Genomic DNA, 26122 nt, shown 5'->3' on the forward strand with positions numbered 1-26122 from the left:
TCACTAGCAGCCAACATGGATTTACCAAGAACAAATCATGCCCAGCCAGCTTAACTTCTTTTTTTGACAGGTTAACTGATTTGATGGAGAGGGGGAATATGGTGGACATAGTTACATGAACTCAGCAAAGCTTTTGACACAATCCACATGACATTTTGATAAGCTGGAGAAATGCAGTCTCAACAGAACTACCATTAAGTGGATACATAAATTGGTTAAACCAGTGGTTCCCAACCTTTTTGAGTGAAAGCCCCACAAGTTAGCACTAGGTAAAACATGCACCCCCTTCATCCCCATCCTTTCACCAGCCATAAACACATATAGCCTCTATAAATACATATAATGATAATAATAATAACACTAAATTACATAAACAATAATAATAAAAATTACTTTTACCTGAGTAAGAAGCTAAGCCTTCCTTGGCGCAGCTGCCCCCACATGCCCCGTATGGCCCCACCTCTTCCTGTCCTTCATGGACGGAGGGTAGCGAAGGATTTGGCAGGCTGGCCGGGGTTACTCTAGGTCAGGCACCCAACCACCTTGGGGCTGCGGCGGGCTGCTCTTCTACTCTGCCCAGCATGGAGCTCAGAGCTGCTATGCCCGGCCCACGTGGGGCTCGGGGCTAAATGACCTTAATATTACTGAAACCTCATGGACCACCTGTAATTTTTGGTGCCCCTCACAAGGGAGTTGCGCACCCCAGATTGGGAACCGTTGGGTTAAACAACTACAAACAAGGAGTAACTATTAATGGAATGAGGTAAGATTGGAGGAAGGTCTCAAGTGGGGTTCCACAGGGATCTGTTCTGGGTCCAGTGTTGTTTAACATCTTTATTAATGACCTGGATGTAGGCATAGATAACATACTGACCAAGTTAGCAGATGACACAAAGTTATTGGGGGGGTGCCAATACTTTGGAGGGTAGAGCTAAAATTCAGTGATATCTTGATAAATTGGAGAACTGGGCTATAGACAACAAAACGAAATTCAGCAGAGATAAACGTAAGGTGCTACAGTTAGGGAAGAAAAACCAAATGCACAAATACAAAATGGGGGGAAACTGGCTTGGCAGCAGCACTGCTGAGAAGGATCTGGGAGTGTAGTGGTGGATCACAAACTCAACATGAGTTAGCAATGCAATCTGGATGCAAAAAAAGCAAATGCAATTTCAGTTTGCATTAGCAGAGGCATAGGCATAGCACACAAGTCACAGGAGGTGATGGTACTGCTCTACTCGCGGTGGTTAGGCCTCAGCTGGAGTACTGTGTCCAGTTTTGGTCACCAGTATATTGAAAGGATATAGAGAAACTGGAAAGGATCCCAAGGTGAGCGACAAAGATGATCAAAGGAATGGAATGCAAGCCATATGAGCAAAGGTTGATGGAACTTGGTATGTTTAGTTTGGAAAAGAGGAGATTAAGGGAGGGATGTGATACTGGTCTTCAAATACTTGAAAAGCTGCAATAAAAAAGATGGAGAAAAGTTGTTCTGTCTTGCCACAGAGGGCAGGACAAGAGGCAGTGGGTTCAAACTACAGCACAGCAGATTTAGATTAAATCTCAGGAAAAACTTCCTAACTGTAAGAACAGTAGGACAATGGAACAGACTGCCTCGGGAGGTTGTGGAAGTTTCTTCCCTGGAGGTTTTCTAAAGGAGACAGGCTAGCCATCTGTCTTGGATGGTTTAGACACAACAAATCCTGCATCTTGGCAGAGGTTAGACTAGATGATCCTTGCAGTCCGTTCTCACTCTATGATTCTATTGTAATCATGATTTGCATAATAAGCCGTTGTCACAGCTGCCTACCTGTTGTAGAGTGTTTTGTAAGTATCACAGCAGAGTTTTGGTTTTACTCTAGCGTCAGTGATGTATGGTTATCACTGGTGATGCTGCAGAGGGGAGGTTCCTGAGAGCAGCATTTCCCAAAGTGTACTTAAAGGGGCAGGAAGGCCTAACCAGGGGGGCATGGAAGGAGTATACATTAAGGTATGTTGGCTTTTAACAACACCTGGGTAGGATTGCAAGATATGGGGACAACTGGTTTCATTTTCCTGAGGTGGACTCAGTTTTCAAAAGTTTGGGAAAAGCTACCTGAGAGACGATCATCACTAGCCTTCAATAGACGGTGACTTTCTTGCTAGATACTGTGACTTAACCATTAAAACCATCTCACACCTGTTCATTATTCCTGATGGCTCGTTGCTAAGAGGATTTGAAGAGGTGCCAGATGCTTGTGCTTTCATATTTCCTGCCTCTTGTTTAGGGTAGATTCTGCCACCCTTACTTGCACTGAATATTTCCTTACTCCACAAGTAGTCCCACTGAAGAAAATGGGACTACTTTTGGAATAAAACACTACTCAGTGTGAGTAAGGATGGCAAATATGGCCATTAATGATTTTGAAAGAATAATATCTGTTGCACTGACAATATTCTTACTCTGATTATCATGCACATTTACTAGATTTGTGGTTTCCTCATTCGCCTAACCTAGCCAATAAGTCTTTCTAAAATAAGCACAGTGGCCTTGATGCTACAGCACTGAACCAGATGAATGATGTCAATCACAATGATTTTGTCAACTGTTACAGCAACAAATACCTACATGGTGTAATGGAACTATTTGATTTGCAGTTATTTTGCTATAATTTCAGCTACATTATGAGTTAGGATAATTAGGACCCAGAAACACCGAAGAGCCATAGCACTGGACAAACCAAACAGTGCTACGTATATAGTGTGATCCTTTTTAATTTTTGCAGAGACCTAGCTAGTAGAAAACTTAGCAGACAAGGAAAGAGTTAATCTAGTGAACAACAGCAACATTATTGCTGAATGGAAACTCCCATAGCAGTGCTTGGCAGTTGCAATTACTTTTGGCCTGCAGTTGGCTGTAAGACTGGCAGATAGCAGCTGGTCTTCTGGTCAGATAGAGCCCTTAGGCATGCAGGTTGGTCAAACAGAAATGTTCTGGAACACCTCCAAAGAGTATCTGACAGCCTTGAATTTTCTTGGCTGCTGATATAGTGTGGTGACTTACTGCTTTTTCTTATACAATGCAAATGGGGCTGCATGAATGAGCCGTCATGTGATGCTCCGTGAACGTAACAGCCCCAAACCTGGTGTAAGCGTACCAAACTTCAGGTTAGGCTTGGGATGAGTTCACAGACTCTTTGATGGAGGCTGGCTTAATTCATTTGCAATGCTGGTAGCTACCCAAGTTCAACTCCTGCTTAGTATCTTAGTAATGGTAAGCATGACCATAGTGAGTAAGACTACAGGTGAGGGTAGCATATTTTCTACCCAACCACCCATCACGGATATGAGTAAGAGTCATACATTTACAGAACAACCTATCCAACCTTTTTGATGTCTCTCTCCTGAAAACGTAAAACATGTCTAAAATGGCAAAAAAACATGTGTTCCTCAAATCGAAATAACATAGGCCTCCTTCTAAAGTGAGTTAGCAGGTTCTATCCAATATTACAGCAGTTACTGGCCCTGTCCCAGCCCATGTATGTAATCATTAAGTAGGTGGAGCCCATCATGTAGGTTTTTGTGGACAGCAAACAGTATACTGCTACTACATAATCTTTGACCTCTAGGTAGGAAGACTTGTGGACCAGGGACAAAGTGACCTGACCCTAGCTTTCAGAACTATACCCTTCCAGGTGACCACATGTACTATATTTCTGTGTCAGCCACTCTCCCCCCTTTTATGCAAAACAAGCCCTCTTTCTGACCTGTGCCATCCATTCCACACACCATCAGTGCAACAATATTTAGGCTAGCAGTACCACACTGATAAATCTCATAGGTGCAGTTTCAAAGGGTCACTCTCCCTTAACATGCACTTATCCCGCCACTACAATTGGCACATACCCTTTATGTACAATGCAACGCAACACAGAATTTGGGGCAGGTGTTTGAAATGTGTATTTTAAGGAAGGAACCTGGGGGATAAGTGACAGGGCAGTGGAGTTAAAGAGAATAAAAAGGGTGAGAATTACAACGGTGGAGGCAGAGGGAGAAAAATGGAGTCTAGTAAGAGAGAAAGCCCTACATGCAGACAGGGAGAAAACACCAGCCTCAGAAATGGAGTGGTGCCTCAGAAGAGAAAGTCAGTCCTAATGGCTCATCACTGTGGGATCCAACACTGAGAGGGCCGGAGAGCCAAAGAGGGCCAGCAAACTGATTTTTTTAAATTTATAATACCTTTCCAGGCCTTCGCATTTTAAGTTAGAAATTTCAGTTAGAAAATTACATTTTTAGTGCAAGGAACCTGGAAAAAGGAATCTCTGTGTATTTTATTACATAACTCTTTTTGAAAGGGAGGTGGGGCATTTACAACTTTATTGAAGTTTAGAAGAACTTTGTCTGATGATTGAGGGTTGTATGTATGTATGTAAGTATTTATTTATTATTTCCCCCACCCCTGGTTCAAATTTAAGCATAAACCTATCTCAGTTTCTTCAATGTATTTATCTGTATTTTTTTCCTTCATCATAATAGGCCAGATTGTGACTTTTGATTCACATGGGAGCAGTTACTTCCCTCCATAATCCCTTTGGTTTCATGTGAGTAACTGCTCATCAGTGTGAATGAGGGGTTTACCACAGACACAAAGTTATTTTAATAGTAATTTTACACTCTCATCTTTGAAGTGAAGAGAGCATGTCTCTCAATCTGTCCTCAAATCTAGGCCATTCTTCTGTGGCTGATGCTTGCAGTGCTGTTCCAGCAGCATATTTATTGAAGTTTTCATATGCTGAAGTGTTCTTTATATTCTCTCTTTTTTTTTTTTTTTTTTTTTTTGTCAGCAGATACTTCTTTGATTCCAGCAAATTTTCTTATCCCTTCAGCTCTGTAGGGAGCTCTGACTCACTCTGCATTCACATTGATTGGCTCCAAGTTTAAAAGATTCCTCTGGTTTAACACAGAAAGAGTGTAATAGATGTTTGGCAACCAAAAGACAACATGGAATCATTTTTCTGAACTAAAGTCTTATTCTTTTTTTCTCTTTGTCAATGTGTAGGTCTCACATGATTTTGCAATCAATTTTAATGAAGACAATCCAGAATGTGCAGGTAACACTCACATTAAAGAAAGCAGATTGCTGTACTTCTGCCATATGCAAAATACCACTGTAGATCCAATGGCATCCTCTGCTAGTTGTTCACAGCATTTCTTAGAGTTAATGGCCTAAATTTCCAAGTGGCTAGTGATTTGGGGAGCTTCAACTTGTACTGTCCAATATGAGATGCTTTAAAGGGCATCTACACTCTGAAAATCAGACTTTTTAAAGTATGTCAAGTTGGACACCCAGTATCTGAGACACCCAAAAGCACTAAATACTTTTGAAAATTGAGTTTACAGTGTTTCCTTATTTTTTCCCAGTTCCTCAGCTATGGTTAAGAGAAATACTGCACAGCTCAGAATGATGGAAGACACAAAGGCAGCCTTTGCACTCCCTTGGCCCAGGGCCATCTGTGTGCAGGGCCTGTCCCCTGACATAATTTGACTGCTGTAAGTCACACCAGCTGCATGTGGTGTCGAGGGCTCAGAACAGCAGCTGTGGATCACTGTGGCATAAGGCATTCCTGACCATATCCCCTTTCCCAACGCAGCACAACTTGGTCCCAACACAATGTGGAATTTGGGCCTTTGATTTCTAGCTAAAAGCTGAACTAAAAAAAAAAAAGGCATTTACTGCTAATTATCAGTAGTTAGAGGATAAAATTGTTGATCAGATTTTGATAAATGTGTTGTGGTTATAAGTGAGAGGTGGTAATGATTGATGTTTTTACACTAATACATAGTGACATGATTCACTGCTTACTTTGTACAATGTATTAGAGAAAGCGTGTGCATGCGAGAGATTTAGAATATTCTTTTTTTATCAGCAGTGGTGATAAGCAATCCCATGAGAACACATAAGAATGGACATACTGGGTCAGACCAATGGTCCATATAGCTCAGTATCCTGGTTAGGGCTAGATGCTTTAGAGGAAATGAACAGAGTAGAGCAATTTATCAAGTGATCCATCCCCTGTCATCCAGTCCCTGGTTTTAGCAGTCAGTGGCTTAGGAAAACCCAGAGCACGGGGTTGCATCCCTGACATCTTGGCTAATAGCCATTGATGGACCTATCCTCCATGAAATTATCTAATTCTTTTTTTAACACAGTTACACTTTTACTCTTCAATTTGTTGTTGGCCTGCCTACTTATACTTTTACACTTTTCTTGCCAGAGTTTATGCTCCTTTCTATTTTCTTAAGTAGGATTTGAGTTACAGTTTTTAAAGGATGTCTGCTAAGATGGGTAGACTTGAGTGCCTTGTATTAAATAAGGATATTGCTATAATAGGCACCATAGAAACTTGATGGAATGAGGATAATCAATGGGACACAGTAATACCAAGGTACAAAATATATCAGGAGGACAGAATAGGTCATACTCGTGGGGGACTGGCACTAGATGTGAAAGAAAGTATAAAGTCAAATGAAATAAAAATCTTAAATGAACCAAACTGTGCCATAGAATCTCTATGGATAGTAATTCCACGCTTAAATAATATGAATATAACAGTAGGGATACACTACTGACCACCTGCCCAGAATGGTGATAGTGACTGTGAAATGCTCAGGGAGATTAGAGAGGCTATAAAAATTAAAAACTCTATAATAATGGAGGATTTCAGCTATCGCCATATTGACTGAGTACGTCACCTCCGGACAGGGTGCAGAGATAAAATTTCTTGACACCTTAAATGACTGCTCCTTGGAGCAACTAGTCCTGGAACCCACAAGAGAAGAGGCAATTCTTGACTTAGTCCTAAGTGGAGCACAGGATCTGTTCCAAGAGGTGAATATAGCTGAACCGCTTGGTAATAGTGACCATAATAAAAATTAACATCTCTGGGGAGTTGGGGTGAACACCAAAGCAGCCACCATGGTAGCATTTAATTTTAGAAAAAGGAACTACACAAAAATAAGGAAATTAGTTAAACAGAAATTAAAAGGAACAGTGCCAAAGTAAAATCCCTGCAAGCTTCATGGAAACTTTTTAAAGGCACCATAATAGAGGCTCAATCTAAATGTATATGCCAAATTAAAAAACATAGTAAGAGGACCAAAAAAGTACCGTTGTGGCTAAACAACAAAGTAAAAGAAGCAGTTAGATGCAAAAAAGCATCCTTTAAAAAGTAGAAGTTAAATCTTATTGAGGAAAATAAAAAGGAGCATAAACTCTGGCAAGTGAAGTGTAAAAATATAATTAGGAAGGCCAAAAAAGAATTTGAAAAATGGCTAGCCAAAGACTCAAAAAGTAATAGGAAAAAAATGTTAAGTGCATCAGAAGCAGGAAGCCTGCTAAACACCCAGTGGGGCCACTGGACCATCAAGATGCTAAAGGAGCACTCCAGGAAAATAAGACTATTGCGGAAAAACTAAAGAAATTCTTTGTATCGGTCTTCAGAGCTGAGGATGTGAGAGAGATTCCAAATCTGAACCATTCTTTTTAGGTGATAAATGTGAGGAACAGTCCTAGATTAAGGAGTCATTAGAGGAGGTTTTGGAACAATTTGATAAATTAAACAATGATAAGTCACCAGGACCAGATGGTATCCACCTAAGAGTTCTGAAGGAACTCAAATGTGAAATTGCAGAACTACTAACTGTGATATGTAACCTATCATTTAAATCAACTTGTGTACCAGATGACTGGAAGATAGCTAACACAACACTAATTTTTTTAAAAGGCTCCAGAGATGATCCTGGCAGGTACCAAGTAACTTCAGTACCAAGGAAATTGGTTGAAACTATAATAAAGAACAGAATTATCAGAAACATAGATGACTATGATTTGCTGGGGAAGAGTCAACATGGTTTTTGTAAATGGAAATCATGCCTCACCAATCTATTAGAATTCTTTGAGGGGGGTCAACAAGCATGTGGACTAGGGTGTAGATACAGTGTACTTAGATTTTCAGAAAGCCTTAGACGAGGTCCCTCACCAAAAGGCTCTTACGCAAAGTAAGTGGGCATGGGATAAGAGGGAAGGTCCTCTCCTGTATCAGTAACTGGTTAAAACATAGGAAACACAGGGTAGGAATAAATGGTCAGTTTTCAGAATGGAGTAAGGTAAATAATGATGTCCCCCAGGGATCTGTACTGGGACCAGTACTGTTCCACATATTCATAAATGACCTGGAAAAAGTGGTAAACAGTGAAGTGGCAAAACTTTTAGATAATACAAATCTACTCAAGATAGCTAAGTCCAAAGCTGACTGTGAAGAGTTACAAAGGGATTTCACAAAACTGGATGACTGGGCAACAAAATGGCAGATGAAATTCAATGTTGATAAATGCAAAGTAGTGCACATTGGAAAATATAATCCTAACTATACATATAAAATGACGGGGTCTAAATTAGCTGTTACCCTTCAAGAAAGAAATCTTTGAGTCATCATGGATAATTCTCTGAAAACATCAACTCAATGTGCAGTGGCAGTCAAAAAAGCTAACAGAATGTTGGGTGATCATTAGGAAAGGGATAGATAATAAGACAGAAAATATTGTATGAAAAAGCTTCCATATGATGAAAGATTAATAAAACTTGGAAAAGAGATGAGTAAGGGGGGATATGATAGAGGACTATAAAATCATGACTGGTGTGGAGAAAGTAAATAAGGAAGTGTTATTTACTCCTTCTCATAACACAAAAACTAGGGGTCACCAAATGAAATTAATAGGCAGCAGATTTAAAATCAACAAAAGAAAGTATTTCTTCACACAACCTGTAAAACTCCTTGTCAGAGGCGGTTGTGAAGGTCAAGACTACAATGCGATTCAAAAAGAACTAAATAAGTTCATGGATAGGTCCATCGATAGCTATTACCCAGGATAGGCAGGTATTGCTGTTTGCCAGAGGCTGGGAATGGCCAACGGGATAGATCACTTGATCATTATCTGTTCTGTTCATTCCCTGTGAAGCACCTGGGTTTGGCCACTGTCGGAAGACAGGATACTGGGCTAGATGGACCATTCTTATGTTCCTATGTCTTTTTGTCTCTAATCACCTCTTTTACCACTCTGGTGATTTTTTGGTCGTCTTGTTGCTGTTTTTTAAATTTGTGGTATACATATAGTTTGAGCCTCTGTTATGGTGTTTCTAAAAAGTTTCTATGCAGCTGTCAGTCATTTCACTCTTGTGACTGTGCCTTTTAATTTTCATTTAACTAGCTTCCTCATTTTTGTGTAGTTCCCCTTTTTGGAGTTAAATGCTACTGTGGTGGGTTTCTCTGGTATTTCTTCCTGCCCACCACCCACACCCTAAGGATGTCAAATTTAATTATATTATGGTTGCTATTACCAAGTGCTTCAGCTATATTCACCTCGTGGACCAGCTAAGCTACATTGATGATTCCTATAATGAATCAATACATTGATGATTCCTATAATGAAAAAGCATTCTTTTGATTCACTTTAATATACTGGCTGATTTTGGAAGTAAAATATGAACTCCCATTTTGTACGTGAATAGCAAACTGTCATTGGCCAGTAGAGAGCACTGACATCAGGATAAAAATCAAAGTGTCCTTCTGTTCTGAATTGTGACTGTGTAAAGATGGCATCTCGCTTACTCATCAGACTGGCAACTAAAATAATGTTTTACTGTGTTTTACTCCAATTAGCACTTTAAATTAACACAGCTAAGAAAATAGGAACTGGATTATTTTCTTAGTTGTACATGAGCAGAATTTCTTACGAAGTTCCAATCAGTTTCACCTCTGCAAACCCATTAAAGCCACTGAAAACTCTTAAGGATGCACAGTTGTAACAGAAAGCACGATTTGGCCTTCAGATCTTTATTATCAGTGGTCATGCATGAGATGGACAGAAACCCTTTGTGACACCTTGAGTGCACAGTGAGTTTGCAGGGCTGGCAGTTAAAAAAAAATTATTTGTAAACTGAGTGCATTTGATATGGAAATCATTGGAGCAAACAATAAATATGGAACCCCGTGATGTCATATTTTACAGTCACTTTTTAGAGGAGAAACAAGCTTTAAACACTCTAGGTACTTAAATTCAAATTTTGTGCATGCTCACATACTATTTATTGTTTCAGAAAGAAAGGTAACTGAGAGATTGCAGAGCCTGGAATCTGAGCACTTCTCTTTGCTTGCTTGTGTATACACACACACACTTTGCATTTAAATGGCTTACGTTTTCTCAAAGTGTATTACAAACATTTATGAATTACACTGTGAAATAACTTGTATGTTGGCTAATAGGGCAATATGAAAAATAAAGGGATGTCCAAGGATGGCAGATAATCCGACTGGTAATACATTTTAGGCTAAAAGACTAATTATATTATAGTGTGCCAGGAGAGTAACTATCTTCTGATAGGTGTTACCTGAGGTTATATGCAAAAAAAGGTATATTTGTATATGTCCTTCTATCCTGGTTCAGAGAAACCTTTTGAATTATACTAGGCTACATCAGGGAGGATTTATCTTTGTATAATCTTTTTGTTAATTATGTTTTGTGTTTTTGTCTTAAAGTTTTTCAGGCCTTAGCAGAAGAGACAATAAGTATATCAAGACCAGATCCTCAACAGGTTTAAAACTGGGTGTTAAGCAAAGGGACCTCCAAAACAAAGGAATTCCGCCCTGCTATGTGTTGTGCTATTTAATTTAACCTCTCTGGAGTTACTGATGAAAAGTTTGTAACATAATAGTAGTAGGCTTATAGTCTAAACAGCTAATCACAGCTAGAATTAAGGAGCCATTCTTTTAACTTCTAGTGCTGTAGGTGACAGGGAAAATAAACTCAGTAGTTTAATAAGATTAATACATAACTGTCTAAAGATCAAGATGTTTATTCTCCATTGTATTTGTATAATGTAATTACAGTCTCCTTTGATTTGTTAGGGTTATTTATGGGGTCAGTTTCCACAAATTCCATTAAGAGTTCCACTTAGAATCAAGATCAGTTTAGGATCTTAGTGAAATAATGTCACTGTTCAGCAGCCTTCTTCGAAGTTCTTCAGTCCTTCACTTTCTTACTGACCCTGAATCTTTAACTTTCTAGCTTTCTGTGTTGGGAGTTCTAAATTTTGAAATTACTGCACTTTGTATTAACACACCAGGAAATTCATGTTCTCAAGGAAAAGGAACTGAAAATGCCAGTTCCTGAGCTCTGATCTTTACAAGGTGTCTGCAAATATAATTTTCCTTGATCTATCTAAATTCTCACTTCCTAGAGATGAAAGAAGGGTGACACAATATCACCAAATGGCTAGTTCTTCATCAAGACCTGGTGACAGAAGTACATTTTGCTGTAGATAGCCAGGAGCCTTTCTGTTTCCTTTTAGCTTTTACACTTTTTGCTCAGATTGAGATTTAACCATTATGCAAATTAACACTGAAAAGATATGTTGCATAGCACCAGGGAGTAAAGTATTTGGAAAATGTTCAGGTTTCTTGGCAAATGTGGGTCTGTATTAACAAAGGGGGAGTGTTCTGATAGCTACTTTGATGAAGCAAAAGTAAATGTTTCTCTAAAAAGAGAGAGAACTATCAAAGGGGTATCATCTTTAAATAACTAAAGTCTATATTCCTCAAGTATGAATATTCACTGATGCCCAAGTGATCACTTAGAGTCTATACTGAAGTTGATGAGTCTAATGCATTTGCAAATTGTGCTTGCTAACTTCAACACAGTACTGCTAATCCATGCAAAATGCACACTAAATGCTGTTGGTAAGGAGAAGAGATGAGTAATGAATTATATATTACAAAACAGCTGAAGGGGGTCAGGGCAGCAGGACACAGCTTCTTTGAAACTATCTTGCATATTCACAACTGTACAGAATAAATTGGCTAAGGCCGTTTATTCCTTGGGTGCTACAATTGCAAAAATCGTTTTAAAATTGATCAAAAGGATCAGTCTTTCATTTGCAACTTAAAGAAACAGGATACCAGTGATGTGCTCCTTATTACCTTGCTTCTTAACTTTCTCTGCTTGCTTATTTTTATATAAGGAATACAAGGCGTCGTTGAAGCGTATCAGAGCTGTCTTCCTAAGCTCCAGCTTTATGGGCCAACAAACATTGCTCCCATCATCCAGAAGGTGGCTAAATCAGCATCGGAGGAGACCAACACCAAGGAGGCATCAGTAAGAACACATCAAACTGCAAGCTTTGCTAGGACCTATTTGTCTTGCTGTATATTGGATCTTTGCTAGGCCGTCATGATCTGGGTCATTTTAATATATATGAATAATTTTTCAATGCTGCTATATCTTAGCAGCCTCCATAAATATCTTCACATAAGACAAATAGAAGCAGGGTCACATAGGGCTCTGTACTTTACACTTTCTGTGATAAATATTACCAAGCTCAGTTCTAAAACCTGTTTCTTCCCAAGCCAATATAATATAAATTGTGGATTGGTGTCATATTGGGAAAAATTGGACCTGATCCTCAGATGGATAAGCTGGTGTAATTCCATGGAAGTCAAACGGTTATCACTGAAGTCAATGGAGTTATGTCCATTTATATCAGCAGAGGATCTGACCGATAATTCTTTCTGTGACTAGCTGACAGAACATAATTGTCTGAGATGCTTGACTGAGAGGTGCTATAGACGTACACAGCGTTGTTATCATTGGTTTATAGGTGGATAAATAATCACACCAAGAGGCCAAATGATATGCTGAAGGCCCACAGCTACTGTGCCACACCATGAAAGAGTGATCCTTGTGAGCTTACTTCAGAATTTCAAGACAAACATCCATAGCAAAGACACAGAGCTCCATTCATTGACTGATTACTAAAATATAAATCCCTGTTTGCCCACCATTCCTACTAATCATCTGTAATTTTATATTGTTTGGGGCATTTTCTTCATATTTCCTGCCATTTTTTTCTATTTTCACATTCTGTCTTCACCATCTTACGTCATGATTTCTGCCAAATCACTTGATAGCTGGTAGATCATTGATGCTATCACACTAGATGCTTAGATACTATAGTGGTGGGTGCTACAAATGATTAGGATGTGCAGATTTTACTTAGCACTTACTGATTTGTAAGTTGGACAGAACAAAAGAGCCATTTTGCTGCGAAGTGACCTGGTTCTCCACTGCCTTTCACTTCATGCAGCCGTTTATATTTTCAGAACAGCATTTTCTGTTCACTCTGCACAGGTGTAAATAATAGCGTAAAATGAAAAGCATTAGACGAAGGCCCTAAATATGTTGATCTTAGGATGCAAGAGTTAAAAAAATTTGGCCACATCACAGAGCCTATACATTCTGGAAGCTCCTTTGTTTCCCTGGGATCATACCCAACTGTGGCTGTAGAACTTTCAGTTTACTTTACCATCGTGAAGTATTCTGCTGCCTTTAACAATAGTAAGATAGGTCTGTCAGTATCCATTTGTGATAAGAGCCATAACAGTTTCTTTCGGCTGAAAGACCGAAGTACAGAATTTATTTTAAATGTGATTGAAATGTGTTGTACTTATTCTCCCTCTGCATACTGCCCAGCAGGACTCAAAATGAGGGAGGAAAAATGTGTTAGCATTGTGAAGCCTCAAATACACTTGGCTCTGAAAAATGTGTAGGAATAGCATTGATGTTGGAGTCAGAGATCAAAGAAATCCTTGCATGCATCTGAAGGGAAAACGACTGCACTATATATCATTTCAGGACAGACCTGTACAATGGCACCATCGTCATCACCTGAGCGAGGGCTTTCCCAGAGATTTTTTCTTCTTCTGTCTAGTATATAGCTGCAGTATTGTTCTCCTTGCAACACTGTTTTAAATAGCATTGTTTAATGAAGAGAAAGAGGAAGATGGATGAATTACAGGATGGTATAATCATTAGGGGCTAGACTTCTTAAAAGACTTCACCAGAGAAGAGTCTATCTTGTCCCAGGACATTATGCTGGAAGTCTGAAGACCTAGGCTCTCTTCTCAATTCTGACAGTGATTTAGTTGTGACATTAAGCAAGTTACTTCACCTCTCTGTACTATAGTTTTCCCATCTCTAACATGAGGACATTAATGCTCAACCACCTGTGTTAAGGGGCTATGGATTAAAAGTAGTGCATGTGTAATAAATACAGTAGCACCTCAGAGTTACGAACACCAGAGTTACAAACTGACCAGTCAACCACACACCTCATTTGGAACCGGAAGTACACAATCAGGCAGCAGCAGAGGGGGAAAAAAAGCAAATACAATACAGTACTGTGTTAAATGTAAACTACTAAAAAGAAAGGGGGGGAAGCAGTGTTTTTCTTCTGTATAGTAGTGTTTCAAAGCTGTATTCAGTTAATGTTCAGTTGTAAACTTTTGAAAGAACCACCGTAATGTTTTGTTCAAAGTTATGAACATTTCAGAGTTATGAACAACCTCCATTCCCAAGGGCTCTGTAACTCTGAGGTTCTACTGTAGTCTTATTATTATATTTTGTTCAATTTTAATTTAAAGTGTAGTTATAATCACAGCTCCATAGCTGAGATGTACAGGTCGAGAGGATGGCTACCGACCAAAATATAGAACACTGTGGGCTGTATTTTGCACTTTGGGCTCCCAGGATCATTATGTTTGTGTTTATAGAGAAAAGGGAAGAAAAAACACATTTATTTTAAGTTGCAGCGTGACTCTCCGGGAAAAAAGTCTCTGTGTGTTTTGGTTTTTACACAGGAGAGGCAATGAATTACCTGTGTGTGTACATTTTATATATAGATCATATTACAGATAAACTTTAACTGTATGAAGTTTCTCTGTTTTGTTCCCACACACATTGTGACTCAGTTCTGCTACTCCCTACACAGGAATACGTTTCCTTGAAAAGGACATTTATAAAGCGCACTCCAGCTGTCTCACTGTCCAAAAAGGCCCAAGTGAGAGTCATTCTTCCTCATTATCAAATGACTGTCACGTCTCCCATTTCATCTAGTTCAGTGTAACTCAGAGTGGGGAAAGGAATTGACAAAAAGCCCCAAAATGCTTTTAAAATCTCTTTTAGAAATCTGAGAATGACTAATCCTCTCTTTAGGGTCTGAAAAAGTTCCTCATTCTCTCTCCACTCCCAACTTATATTTCCTCTCCTGGAGGAGCCCCTGTCACGCTCCTGAACAAATTAGGACTCCTCCTAATGCATTAGTCCTCCCCTGAGTTCCAGGAGATGGTAAGTCACCCTCCATTGGCCAGAAAGCTGCACTCTTCCCACCTGCCTGACAGCAATGTTGGCTGCCTACGTGGAGCTGTTGTGATCTCCGTTATAGTTCTTCCCCAGCTTCAGATGCTGGAATGCAGCACCTATCTCTGCCTCTCTTCTCCTGCCATTGGCTCTCAGCAAAAGAGTGTAGTCAGAAACCATCAGCAAAGGAAAGTGAGTCATGTAGGGATCACAAGCCAAAGGGGGAAGCCAGACCAGTCAAGACTATTAGCAAAAGTTCTGACACCTGCCATGCTCCTGGCAGCCAGAAAACCACTATTCTCGTCAACCTAGGGCAGATCTACACGAGAAGCGCTGCAGCTGCACCGCTGTAGCACATCTGGTGAAGACGCTGTATGCCGACAGGACAGTGATCTCCCACCAGCATGATTACTCCATAATTACCTCCACCTCCGTGAGAGGCGGAAGCTATGTCGGCGGGAGAGTGTCTCTCGCCAACATGCCGCCAGTGTGAAAAGCACTTAGGTCGCCGTAACTTGCATTGCTCAGAGAGATACAGGGAGGCCCTGAGTGACATAAGGTAGATCAACGAAAGCGGTAGTGTGGACTTGCCCATAGTATTTCTCTTGGCTACCCCTAACTCCTGGAAGTTAGCCAAACCCCAGTTAAAACCACCTGAAGATAATCTAGGGGTCACCTTTATGAAGGTTGATTCCCAGGGGATGCACTCTAACTCTGAGAGCATTTGAAGACATTTCTTTTTAAAAACAGACTTTGTCCAAAGCCACCAATCTAGTGGTTGCCATAAACATCTCTTAGAAAAAGGGAGGAAGCTTAAGATAAAGGTTAAGATAACCAATGACATTTTCTCCTCTTCTTCTCTCCTTTCCAAACCTGCAGCAATATTTCATCTTACTGATTCTGACCGACGGCGTGATCACAGACATGGCTGACACCCGGGAGGCCATCGTTCACGCCTCCCACCTCCCTATGTCAGTCATCATCGTTGGGGTTGGAAATGCCGATTTCAGCGATATGCAGATGCTAGATGGCGATGACGGGATCCTGAGGTCCCCTAAGGGCGAGCCTGTTCTTCGAGACATCGTCCAGTTTGTGCCATTTAGGAACTTCAAACATGTAAGGCAGATTTTTCAGTCTTTTCAGTTAGAGACTGTGTTTCATAGGCTGCTCTTAATTTAGGTTGAAAGAAGAACTTGAGCCAGTCCCAGCAAAATGGCAGCATTTTATTTTGAAAATGAAATGGAAAAAAGCTAAGATGCATTAGCAAGAAGAAAAAAAGGGAGAGGGGAGAATAACTGTTTCAATGGGGCATTGACATTTCTCCTGTTTGGTCACAATATGCGCTCTCAGCTCTGTATTTCTCAGTTTTTCTCCTCTTAAATGTATTTGTCTGCCTCTCTCAATTTATTTTTAATCGCTGTTTTTCTTCCTTCTCTGTTTGGCTCTCTTCCCTGAAGCCTACTGTATCCCCAGATTGGCCATTTCCATATGGAGATTAGAATCACTGTGAATCTGAGCTCACACCGTTTACACCAGATTGTTTCCTTGTTGGAATTCAGCCCCTTAAACCAGCAGAGGCAAGATCATCCATGGGGAAGACCAGTGATTCCTTGTTGCCTTCCCTCCCACCCCCATCTCCCCAAACCCTGTGTAAGCATGGCTCCCTGAATCCCTTGCCATTCACAACTTCCCAGAATGCTCCAGTGCGGGGAGGAGATACATTCTGGAAAGGGTAAACTGGGCAAGCTCAGCTTTAATTTACCAGCCAGGTGATGGCAGAACATTGTAAAGGAGTGCAGCCATGCCCTGGCCTTGCACACTCCCATCCCCAGTCACCATCTCATATGATAACACCTGAACTCAGGATCACCCCTGACTTTCTTCAGGGTTGGGAAATGTAGGCACCATGTCACAGAAGCAGCTCTCTCACATACAACCAGGCTTCACAGGATCCCATTTTCTTCCTTATGAGAGTGGAGGGGATAGACATATCTCTATATCAATTATCTACCAACTTTCTCTTCTCCCCTCTGCTGGTTTTTGTCTTCTCTCCTCCACATCTTATGTTTTTTCTCTTGCCTCCTTTCTCACCTTTTCCCTCTTCTTTCTCTGTCTACCTTCCTTTCCCTCCTACCTTAGTAAATCTGCTTCCTGACTTTTAGCAGCAAGGAGCCTTAGAACTATATTTTCAGTATTTATTTCTGACTAGTTCTTTACACTGTATTATACCCTATTAACAGAATTTCTTTTTCTTTGTGGAATAGACCTTTCTGTGCAGCTCCCATGCACTAGTGATCCACAATTCTGGATTTAGCTCCACCAAAGATTATGTTGATTTTAGGGTGTAGAGGGCATGTTACATCTATGGGTTGTTCTGTGTTTCCAAATAGGTGCCTTTTGCTTACGTTTTGTTGCTCTCTGATTTTTTATGATCACAAGAAGATTCTTAATTCATCTTCTCCTCTTCCAAATCTCATTTTGCCAAATTTTAATGAGAAATACATCTCTCCTACACCCACAAGGTCTCATAGCGACATTAACCCCCATCTCACAGAATAACCTGGCTTCTCTCTCCTCTCCATCTTTAGTATAGGGTAAACTTAGATTCTGGGAGCAGATCCTCAACCAGGGAAAACTGTCATAGCACCATTGAAGTCAATGGTGCTATGACAATTTATATCAACTGATGAATTGTCTCACATGACCTTCTCATAAACAAACTAGGGAAATACAACCTAGATGGAGCTACTATAAGGTAGGCGCATAACTGGTTGGAAAACCGTTCCCAGAGAGTAGTTATTAGTGGTTCACAATCAAGCTGGAAGGGCATATCAACCGGGGTCCCCGAGGGATCAGTTCTGGTTCCGGTTCTGTTCAATATCTCCATCAGTGATTTAGATAATGGCATATAGAGTACACTTATAAAGTTTGTAGATGGTATCAAGCTGGGAGGGGTTGTGAGTGCTTTGAAGGATAGGATTAAAATTCAAAATGGTCTGGACAAACTGGAGAAATGGTCTGAAGTAAATAGGATGAAATTTAATAAGGACAAATGCAGAGTACTCCACTTAGGAAGAAACAATCAGTTTGCACATATACAAAATAGGAAATAACTGCCTAGGAAGGAGTACTGCAGAAAGGGATCTGAGGGTCATAGTGAATCACAAGCTAAATATGAGTTAACAGTGTATCACTGTTGCAAAAAAAGCAAACATGATTCTGGGATGTATTAGCAGGAGTGTTATAAGCAAGACATGAGAAGTAATTCTTCTGTGCTACTCCATGTTGATTAGGCCTCAACTGGAGTATTGTGTTTCCCATTCTGGGTGCCACGTTTCAGGAAAGATGTGGACAAATTGGAGAAAGTCCAGAGAAGAGCAACAAAAATGATTAAAAGTCTAGAAAACATGACCTATGATGGAAGATTGAAAAAATTGGGTTTGTTTAGTCTGGAGAAGAGAAGATTGAGGGGGGACATGATAACATTTTTCAAGTATGTAAAAGATTGTTACAAGGAGGAGGGAGAAAAATTGTTCTCATTAACTTCTGAGGACAGGAGAAGTGGCAATGGGCTTAAATTGCAGCAAGGGTGGCTTAGGTTGGAAATTAAGAAAAAATTCCTCACTGTCAGGGTAGTTAAGTACTGGAATAAATTGCCTAGGGAGGTTGTGGAATCTCCGTCATTGGAGATTTTTAAGAGCAGGTTGGACAGACACCTGTCAGGGATGATCTAGATACTGCTTGTTCCTGCCTTGAGTGCACAGGACTGAACTAGAAGACCTCTTGAGGTCCTTTCCAGTGCTACAATTCTATGATCTTTCCCTGAATCTGTAGGTGTAGGCATTACTTGTCAGCACTGCTATTATGCCAGCTGTTAAATAGAAGATTTAACAAGGTGTGATCATGACTTGCTCATAATTCAAAATTCCCTTGTACAGCTAGTCGCAGTATGCAGCTTTTCCCTTTAGGTGCAGTGTATTGTAAAAACATTGAAAGGTGAGTTATTTATGAGTTGGTACTAGGTCTACTTTCAATTAGTTGAAAATATGTGTCCATGAGGAACCGGCAAAACCAACTGCATTTGCTGTTTTTAGTGCCATATTGGGACTTTATGACAGAGTTGAAATCATCCTTGATTGAGTAGATTAATGCTGACAGTTGCAATTCTTTCAGGACACTGAACATACAGTGCTGTTGCTAACTTGTGAGTGAGTCTGTGTGTGATCTTAATTGCTAATTGTGGGTAAATTACATCTATTATGTTTAGCAGTTTTTGGTTAACTTTCAGAAATTTGAAAGGGAAGCAATCTTGGAAAGTTATTTGGCTCATTAAAAGAAGAGAATCTTGATCTCTCTCTCTATAGATACACAATATTCTCTCCATATCCATATACCTTATAAATTCAGTCTCTTTACTGAGATCTTCAGTATCTCAACTTAACACTGTAAGGTGCACAGATGCCAGTGTAATAGGTGCAAAATAAAAGCTCATGATAATAACCACCTCTTGATGAATCTCTTTATTACAGGAAGTACCCAAGTTAATGTTTCTATTAGCAAGGTGAGGTTCCTTGCCTGCATGCATTTGGACAATACTAGTTTAACTGAAAATCTGCCTCATGGGTCTAATATAAGAATAACTTGTTGGACCACTGTAGTCACAGGAGAAAGAAGTGAATTCCGGAAGGGAAAGTCGGTAAAAACGAGCATATAAAATAAATCCCTTGGGGCAGGTCCTGATTCAGCAATGCACTTAAGCATATTCATAACTTTCAGCACATAAGTAGTCTCATTTAAATGACTGGGATTACTCACATGCTTAAAGTGTAAGTGATTTGCTGGATCAGGAGCTATGTAGGAAGTGAGCATTGTCCTTTGTCAGTATTCACTGTCATTTTAATATCAACAATATAATTTCATTATAAAGGCCTAATGCTCTGAGGTGCTAAGCTCTTCCTGCATAGTGTCACTTAACATCATGGAGGATAAGATCCTTATATTTGTAAATTTTTCAGAGCAGGGACCTCGCTTTCTAGACTGTCTCTCAAGGGTAATGCACACCTTTGAGGCTGTAGAAATAATTATAATAGTGGTGGTTCTTAGCGAATCATGGGGCTTTGATAACAGCTCAGGTAGTCACTACCGTTAAAAACAATTGTCCACAAGTATTATGCATCTTGACTAGATTCCACATTTATGCTGGTTCTATATAGTAGCATGAAAAGGGAGAGAGAAAATGTTTTCTCTGGACTGAACTGAATTTCTGTCATCCAAAATTATCATCATCCAAACAATTTGTGTGTTATTTGCTACTAAATGCAGAACAGGGGTGCCCATGAACAATTGCTAAAATGTATTAGAATATGAAAATCATGTGTAACGAATGGCCTTCTACAATGGAGATTTTAAGCATTAAATTTTTCGGACTTTTGGACTCATGATAGATTTACCATGCACAAATCGGATGCAATCTGTGACTCATTTTCCATTTTGTTTGATCATAAAGCCTAACAACTGTGACTTAATAACACATATATATCACAGAAGAGTGTGGAAAGCCAAACCCCTACCTCTTCAAGGAGTGATGTTTTGCTCTATGCTTTGTAATTAATGATTAAGCATGGTGAGCCTCAAGAACTGAATCCAAGTCATTTGTAATATATACCAATTATCATCAGAGGGAAGTATTTTCCCATTGCTGGCTCAGTTGATTGTTGTGTGTTAACCATCAGTTGAGAAGTATTTATTTTGAGTTGTTTGTTGCTACAAAGCTGTTCAAGCATAGCATTAAATGCAGGAAAAAAATGTTATATTGAAAATTAATTTACCATTAGTGTTAAATTCCAATGAAGAATAACTCTTATTGTTAATTGCTTACACGGTGCCATTGGAGTGCATGCACTTTACAGACCAAAGACATAAATAAGGTGTTATTTTTATTTCTACAAATGCCTCTTTACACCACTTTGGCCTTCAAGTGGGTGCACATTGGCAGAGCAAGGAGAATCAGGCCCATGATGCATACCCTGAGAAACCTACCATCTAGGGCCCCGATTCTGGAATGAGATCCACTAGAATGGACTCCGGTGTCCATGCATGGCCCCACTGAAGTGAATGGGGCTCTGTAATGTGGACCCACCTTAGAGGGTCCATTTGCAGAATAGATGCTTTCGTTAAATAAAACTGGATGTGACACTAACGAGAGAATGGGTGATGATGCGGTGGGGCATGAGGGCAAGTTACCTGGTATTGAACTGATTTTCAGAAGTGTGGAATCTCACCCCTACCCCCCCACTGAAGTCAATAGGAGCTGCTGCCGAGCGACAGTTTTGAAAACTGAGCCATGGAACGTCCTGTGGATTCTTAGTTTAGCATTGCATGTGTTGTGTTAGACTCATATAAAGAATGGAAAGGGAAGAGAACTATTTGTTAAGTAAGCCTAGAAGTGGCGGTCAGTGTAGTAACAGTTCTTGTCTATTTGGGGTGGGGTTTTCCAAAATTTTCAGCCCTGGCCTAAATTTGCTGCTCTTCCACTAAAGTCAATAGGTGTTTTCCATTGATTTCAGTGGGAGCAGAGTTAGGCCGTTGCTGAACACTTGTGAAAATTCCATGTTTATCCTTTGAAAGGAATTAATACTAAAGAGTTTTGTAACTTCTCATACCTGGAAAAAATATATATACATGTGCTGCCAACAGAAGGGTTTGTTTTGCCTTGTCTTATTTGTTTAAGCAGAAGTGTCTCATGATTTGAACACTTGAATGTCTCTGCAGATTTCAATACAAACATCATAATGTGAAGCTATTTCCCTTTTTATTTTTTTACTGTATTAGTTTTTTTGTAGATTACCAATAAAGTACAAGAACTCAAAATGCAGATGATAGTATTAGTTTTGCTTTCCTTTAATTTATGCCGGTATTTCCTTGTTATTTATATACTTTGTTACTAGTAAATTAATCTAAATTAATTGCATTTTTCTGTACCTTTGGATTAGCATAAATATAAGTAAATTTACAGTATATGTCCGATGTGAATCAAATTCTAAATATCTAAGCAACTGGCTCAATGACAGAGAGGAGGAGAATAAATCAGGAGTTGTAATTTGTTCATTTCCGACAGTGCAGCTTATATTGTGAACCAAAATATTACCTGGAAAGAGTGATGAGGGGAGTATCTGTTAGCCAAAGAAAAGATATTAAATATCCAACGGCTACTGCTCACTTTGTTGAATACTACCTTGCAAGTCACCTTGTTAAAGAAGAGAGAGTCTAGCACCTGTGCTTTGCTATTGCTGTCATTCTGTAATGCTTGTACCTGGTTTACAGCCCAGTCCAATTCTACTGAAGTCCATAGCAACCTTGAAGTTGACTTTAATGGAAGTTGGATCAGGCCCCTTAATTAGCATTCCTTGTCAAAACTGGAGGGATATTTGAAAAAGCAATATTGAACAGCAGGGCAGGATTGGCCTCTTAATGCCTGGGTAGACTAATGGGATTCCATTTGGACACTAGGACCCACCCCCAGCTCTAATTGCAGGATCAGGGCCTTGGTTTCTCAGCTCAATAACAACCCCACAATATGCACAGGTACGTCCTCCACTGTAAGCCATGATGTTTCAAGACATCCTTGGCAAAATCATACTGTATTTACAATAAAGCATTGTACTCATGCCTGCCAGCATTTTCTCAGGGTAGCAATCTCTAGTAACAATGTGCGGTCCAGGTATATGCCGAAGGTCACAGCATTTAAGGGGCTTTGAATGAAAATATATAACACCTGCAGAGACACTGCCACTAGTTTAGATCTGTAATTTACATCTGGGTTTTTTTAAGGCTTTATGAGACATATCAGTGAAATGTTTTCATGAATTTGTTTTAATTTCAATAAAAATAATACTTTTATTTGGATTTAAAACTTCTCCTGGAACCTAAACAGAGGCTTCCCTTCCACATGGTTGACTTTGAAGACAGCGGGGTTGCCCACACACTTAAATTTAAGCTCACGCAGGATTGGAGCCTAAAAACTAAAGTGAACATAACTAGTTGAGTTTTATTCTCTGGACTGCTTAGGAGCAAAGGGTAAACAAACATCAGGGATGGTGAAAAGTAATCTTTTCACATTCTTTGAATTTCAATCCTCTTCTGTTCAGCAGTGTTACCATTAACACAGAGAAGAGAATTTTGTTGTTCAGTAGTCTGATTTTTTACCAGGCAAAAATGAGGGGAGAGCCACTGAACCAAATTGTCAACGCTGTATGTAAATGGAAACCACTTCAAACCAGGGGGTGTGGCAGCGCCCCTAGTTCCAGCACCTGTGCTAGACAACCCCTTTCGTTATGACTTGGCTCTCTCGTGGATGACAGTCAAGCAAAAATATACATTGGTGCAGCAAATGCAGTATAACATCCTCATCCCACACTCAGAACTGTGCAGGTGGCAGACTGGGCAGAGCCCTGATGACTTAGTGAGGCTTCATGCAGGTGCAGAGGTCTGCTGACACAAAATCACTTGCAGTGTCAGGCCCTGAAATAGCGTCATCTACTTTGATATCTATTTGTCTGCTTTTATAGCATTCTTATGACCATGATCTCCCAGCGCCTCTGGTTATAAGACCAGTTGGCACCTTTTGCATAGCGACATGTTAACACTGTGTTTTCTACCATTTCCTGCAGGCATCCCCAGCGGCACTAGCAAAAAGCGTTTTGGCTGAAGTTCCAAATCAAGTGGTGGACTATTACAATGGCAAAGAGATTAAACCAAAATGTATGTCAGAGTATGAGTCTTCCAGGACACTAGCGCCATGAACTTCCCTGCACACTTTTACAGAGTTCAAAACTGCTACTTCTACAACTACAGTACTTTAAAACAAACAAAAAATAGCACGTTTTGGTGATTTTTAACTAAAATAATTTTTTTTGCATGTGTAGCCTAAAGGCTTGAATCTGTTAAGCAGTTGTTATTGTTGAAAACTTTTTATGAGACGAAGGAAACTAACTCTTTACATTACAGCATGTCGCCTTGAAATAAAAAGTTATCTGTATCTGTTTTTTATACAGGTTTGTTGAAATTTTGCTAAATTTCTTATTATCTTTCCACTGTAAAGCATTTTGAAACATTAATGAGAGCTGATAGCCAAAACATCTTTGGTTTTATCTGCTGCGAAGCGAAAGATTTTTCAAAATGGCAGATGCATGAACTGTATTTTGCATGTTTAAAATAAAAACAACACAGTTTTGCAGTTGTTGTCTTTATTTCTCTCTTGCCACTAAGTTGCCTGCTCTAAACCCTATAGTCAGCACCCTGTACTTCAAGAAAAGAATGACAAAAGCATTCTAAGATATTTCTGAAAGACCACTTGGACATTTCTAATGTCAGCAGCTTATAACAATGTGCCCAAACAAGCCCTGCCATCCAATGGCTCCATAGGCAACTTTATTAGAGCCCAAGGGCATATCTGATCAGTGTAACATGAGCAGACTATAGCTGCACTCATCTTTAGTAGGGAGGTATGTTCCACAAGGACTACATGCACTTAAGTGCCATGTTCCGTTTTGAGCCACATGACTTGACGAGCTGTTATATAGGCAACATTTTGGCCACCTTTGATTTATAATAGTGTGTGTTTTCAAGTTGTTTTGTTTATATATTTTATTTCACTCATATTATCACATTTTTGTGTGGAGCACTATCCAAGACAGATTTTGCATGGCCTAATTTTGACAAAGCAAATAGCTTGAAGGCTTCATTCATATAGAGTTTGCCTGTATACAATGAAAAAGCTGTTTTATACCAAAAGACTATTAGAGCTACTTTTTTTAATGGGAGAGGAAGGGAGAAAATAACAAATTATGATTAGATTTAGAATTTCTCCATTTAAAAAAAAAATCAGGTTATGATTTCTAGTGTTTGAGTTCTAGCATCCAGGTTTTGCAGAATACGCAGCAGTTAAATGCACAACCTGTTAGAGGATGATGGTGAAATTCTGGGCCAAAATAGCTATTTAGGGTGAGACCTTTTTCCAAAGCCCTCAGTATTGGCCTAACTCTGCTCCCATTGAAATCACTGAGAGTTTTGCCATTGACTCCAACAGAATCAGGCCAATGGTGAGCGCTTTGGAAAATTCCATCCCTTGAACTGAAGTTCTTTTAAAAGGTGTGTTTAAAAGAATGGATTTCTATATAAAACATAGTTTTTGTTTTCATTTAAAAGCAATTTCCAAAGAATCAGTTTTGAGAGATGGTTTGGCACCATACAATGAAAATAATGTATATCCACGAAGTGTGTGGCTATCTGTCCAGCACATTCACTTCTATTCCATCAGTGTCCTTGAAGAATAATTTCTCTAACTGCTTAATAAATATTCCTTCAGGTGATCTGACATTGAACAGCAGAGATACTGGTGGCCGATTTTACTTGGTCATAGGTGTAAATTGTCTATAGATGTTCCAGGCGATAGATCTCAAATCCAATTTTTCATTTAATGGTTGATTGTGTACTTAGGGTCTGTGTGAGCTGATATCGGCTAACACCACGTGCAGCAGATCTCTCCCTCTATGGATGTATTTTTGAAAGAAAATACAATGATTTCTGCTATGATGGCATGCACAGCTCTGCCAACACATCTCATTCCTGACCTACAACACCCTTGCTTTCCCATTCCTGATTTTCCTCTTATTTTGGGGAGGGGGAATTTCCTACTTCCAAAGGAAGCCAGCCTTATCAGCCAAGTGGTTCAAGCACAGGAACACGAATTCAGTAGTTCTGTGTTTCTAACTTTGCCACTGACTTATTGTGTGATCTTGGGCAAGTGGTTTAATTGCTTTGTGCCTCAATGTCCTTGTCTGCAAAATGGGGGATAATAACTTTTACCGAGTTGTACCACAAAGGAGTGTTGTGC

At 39.7% G+C, this 26122-nt stretch overlaps 1 protein-coding gene across 2 annotated transcripts in view; it reads left to right on the forward strand.

Moving 5' to 3' along the window:
• The window catches only part of CPNE4 (copine 4), a 323296-nt gene extending 298840 nt beyond the window's left edge, over positions 1-24456 (forward strand). For both annotated transcript variants that reach the window (XM_067561613.1, XM_067561614.1), the window contains exons 13-16: positions 5039-5090; positions 12056-12189; positions 16108-16344; positions 23898-24456. In XM_067561613.1, the coding sequence (XP_067417714.1) occupies positions 5039-5090; positions 12056-12189; positions 16108-16344; positions 23898-24029 (555 nt within the window). In that variant the 3' untranslated portion in view covers positions 24030-24456. The remainder of the gene's footprint in view (positions 1-5038; positions 5091-12055; positions 12190-16107; positions 16345-23897) is intronic.
• Positions 24457-26122: the final 1666 nt, after the last annotated feature.

Source organism: Emydura macquarii, unplaced genomic scaffold (genome assembly GCF_026122565.2).
Source record: "Emydura macquarii macquarii isolate MOO-44397 ecotype Brisbane River unplaced genomic scaffold, CSIRO-AGI_Emac_v2 contig_2422, whole genome shotgun sequence".
Lineage (NCBI taxonomy): Eukaryota > Metazoa > Chordata > Testudines > Chelidae > Emydura > Emydura macquarii.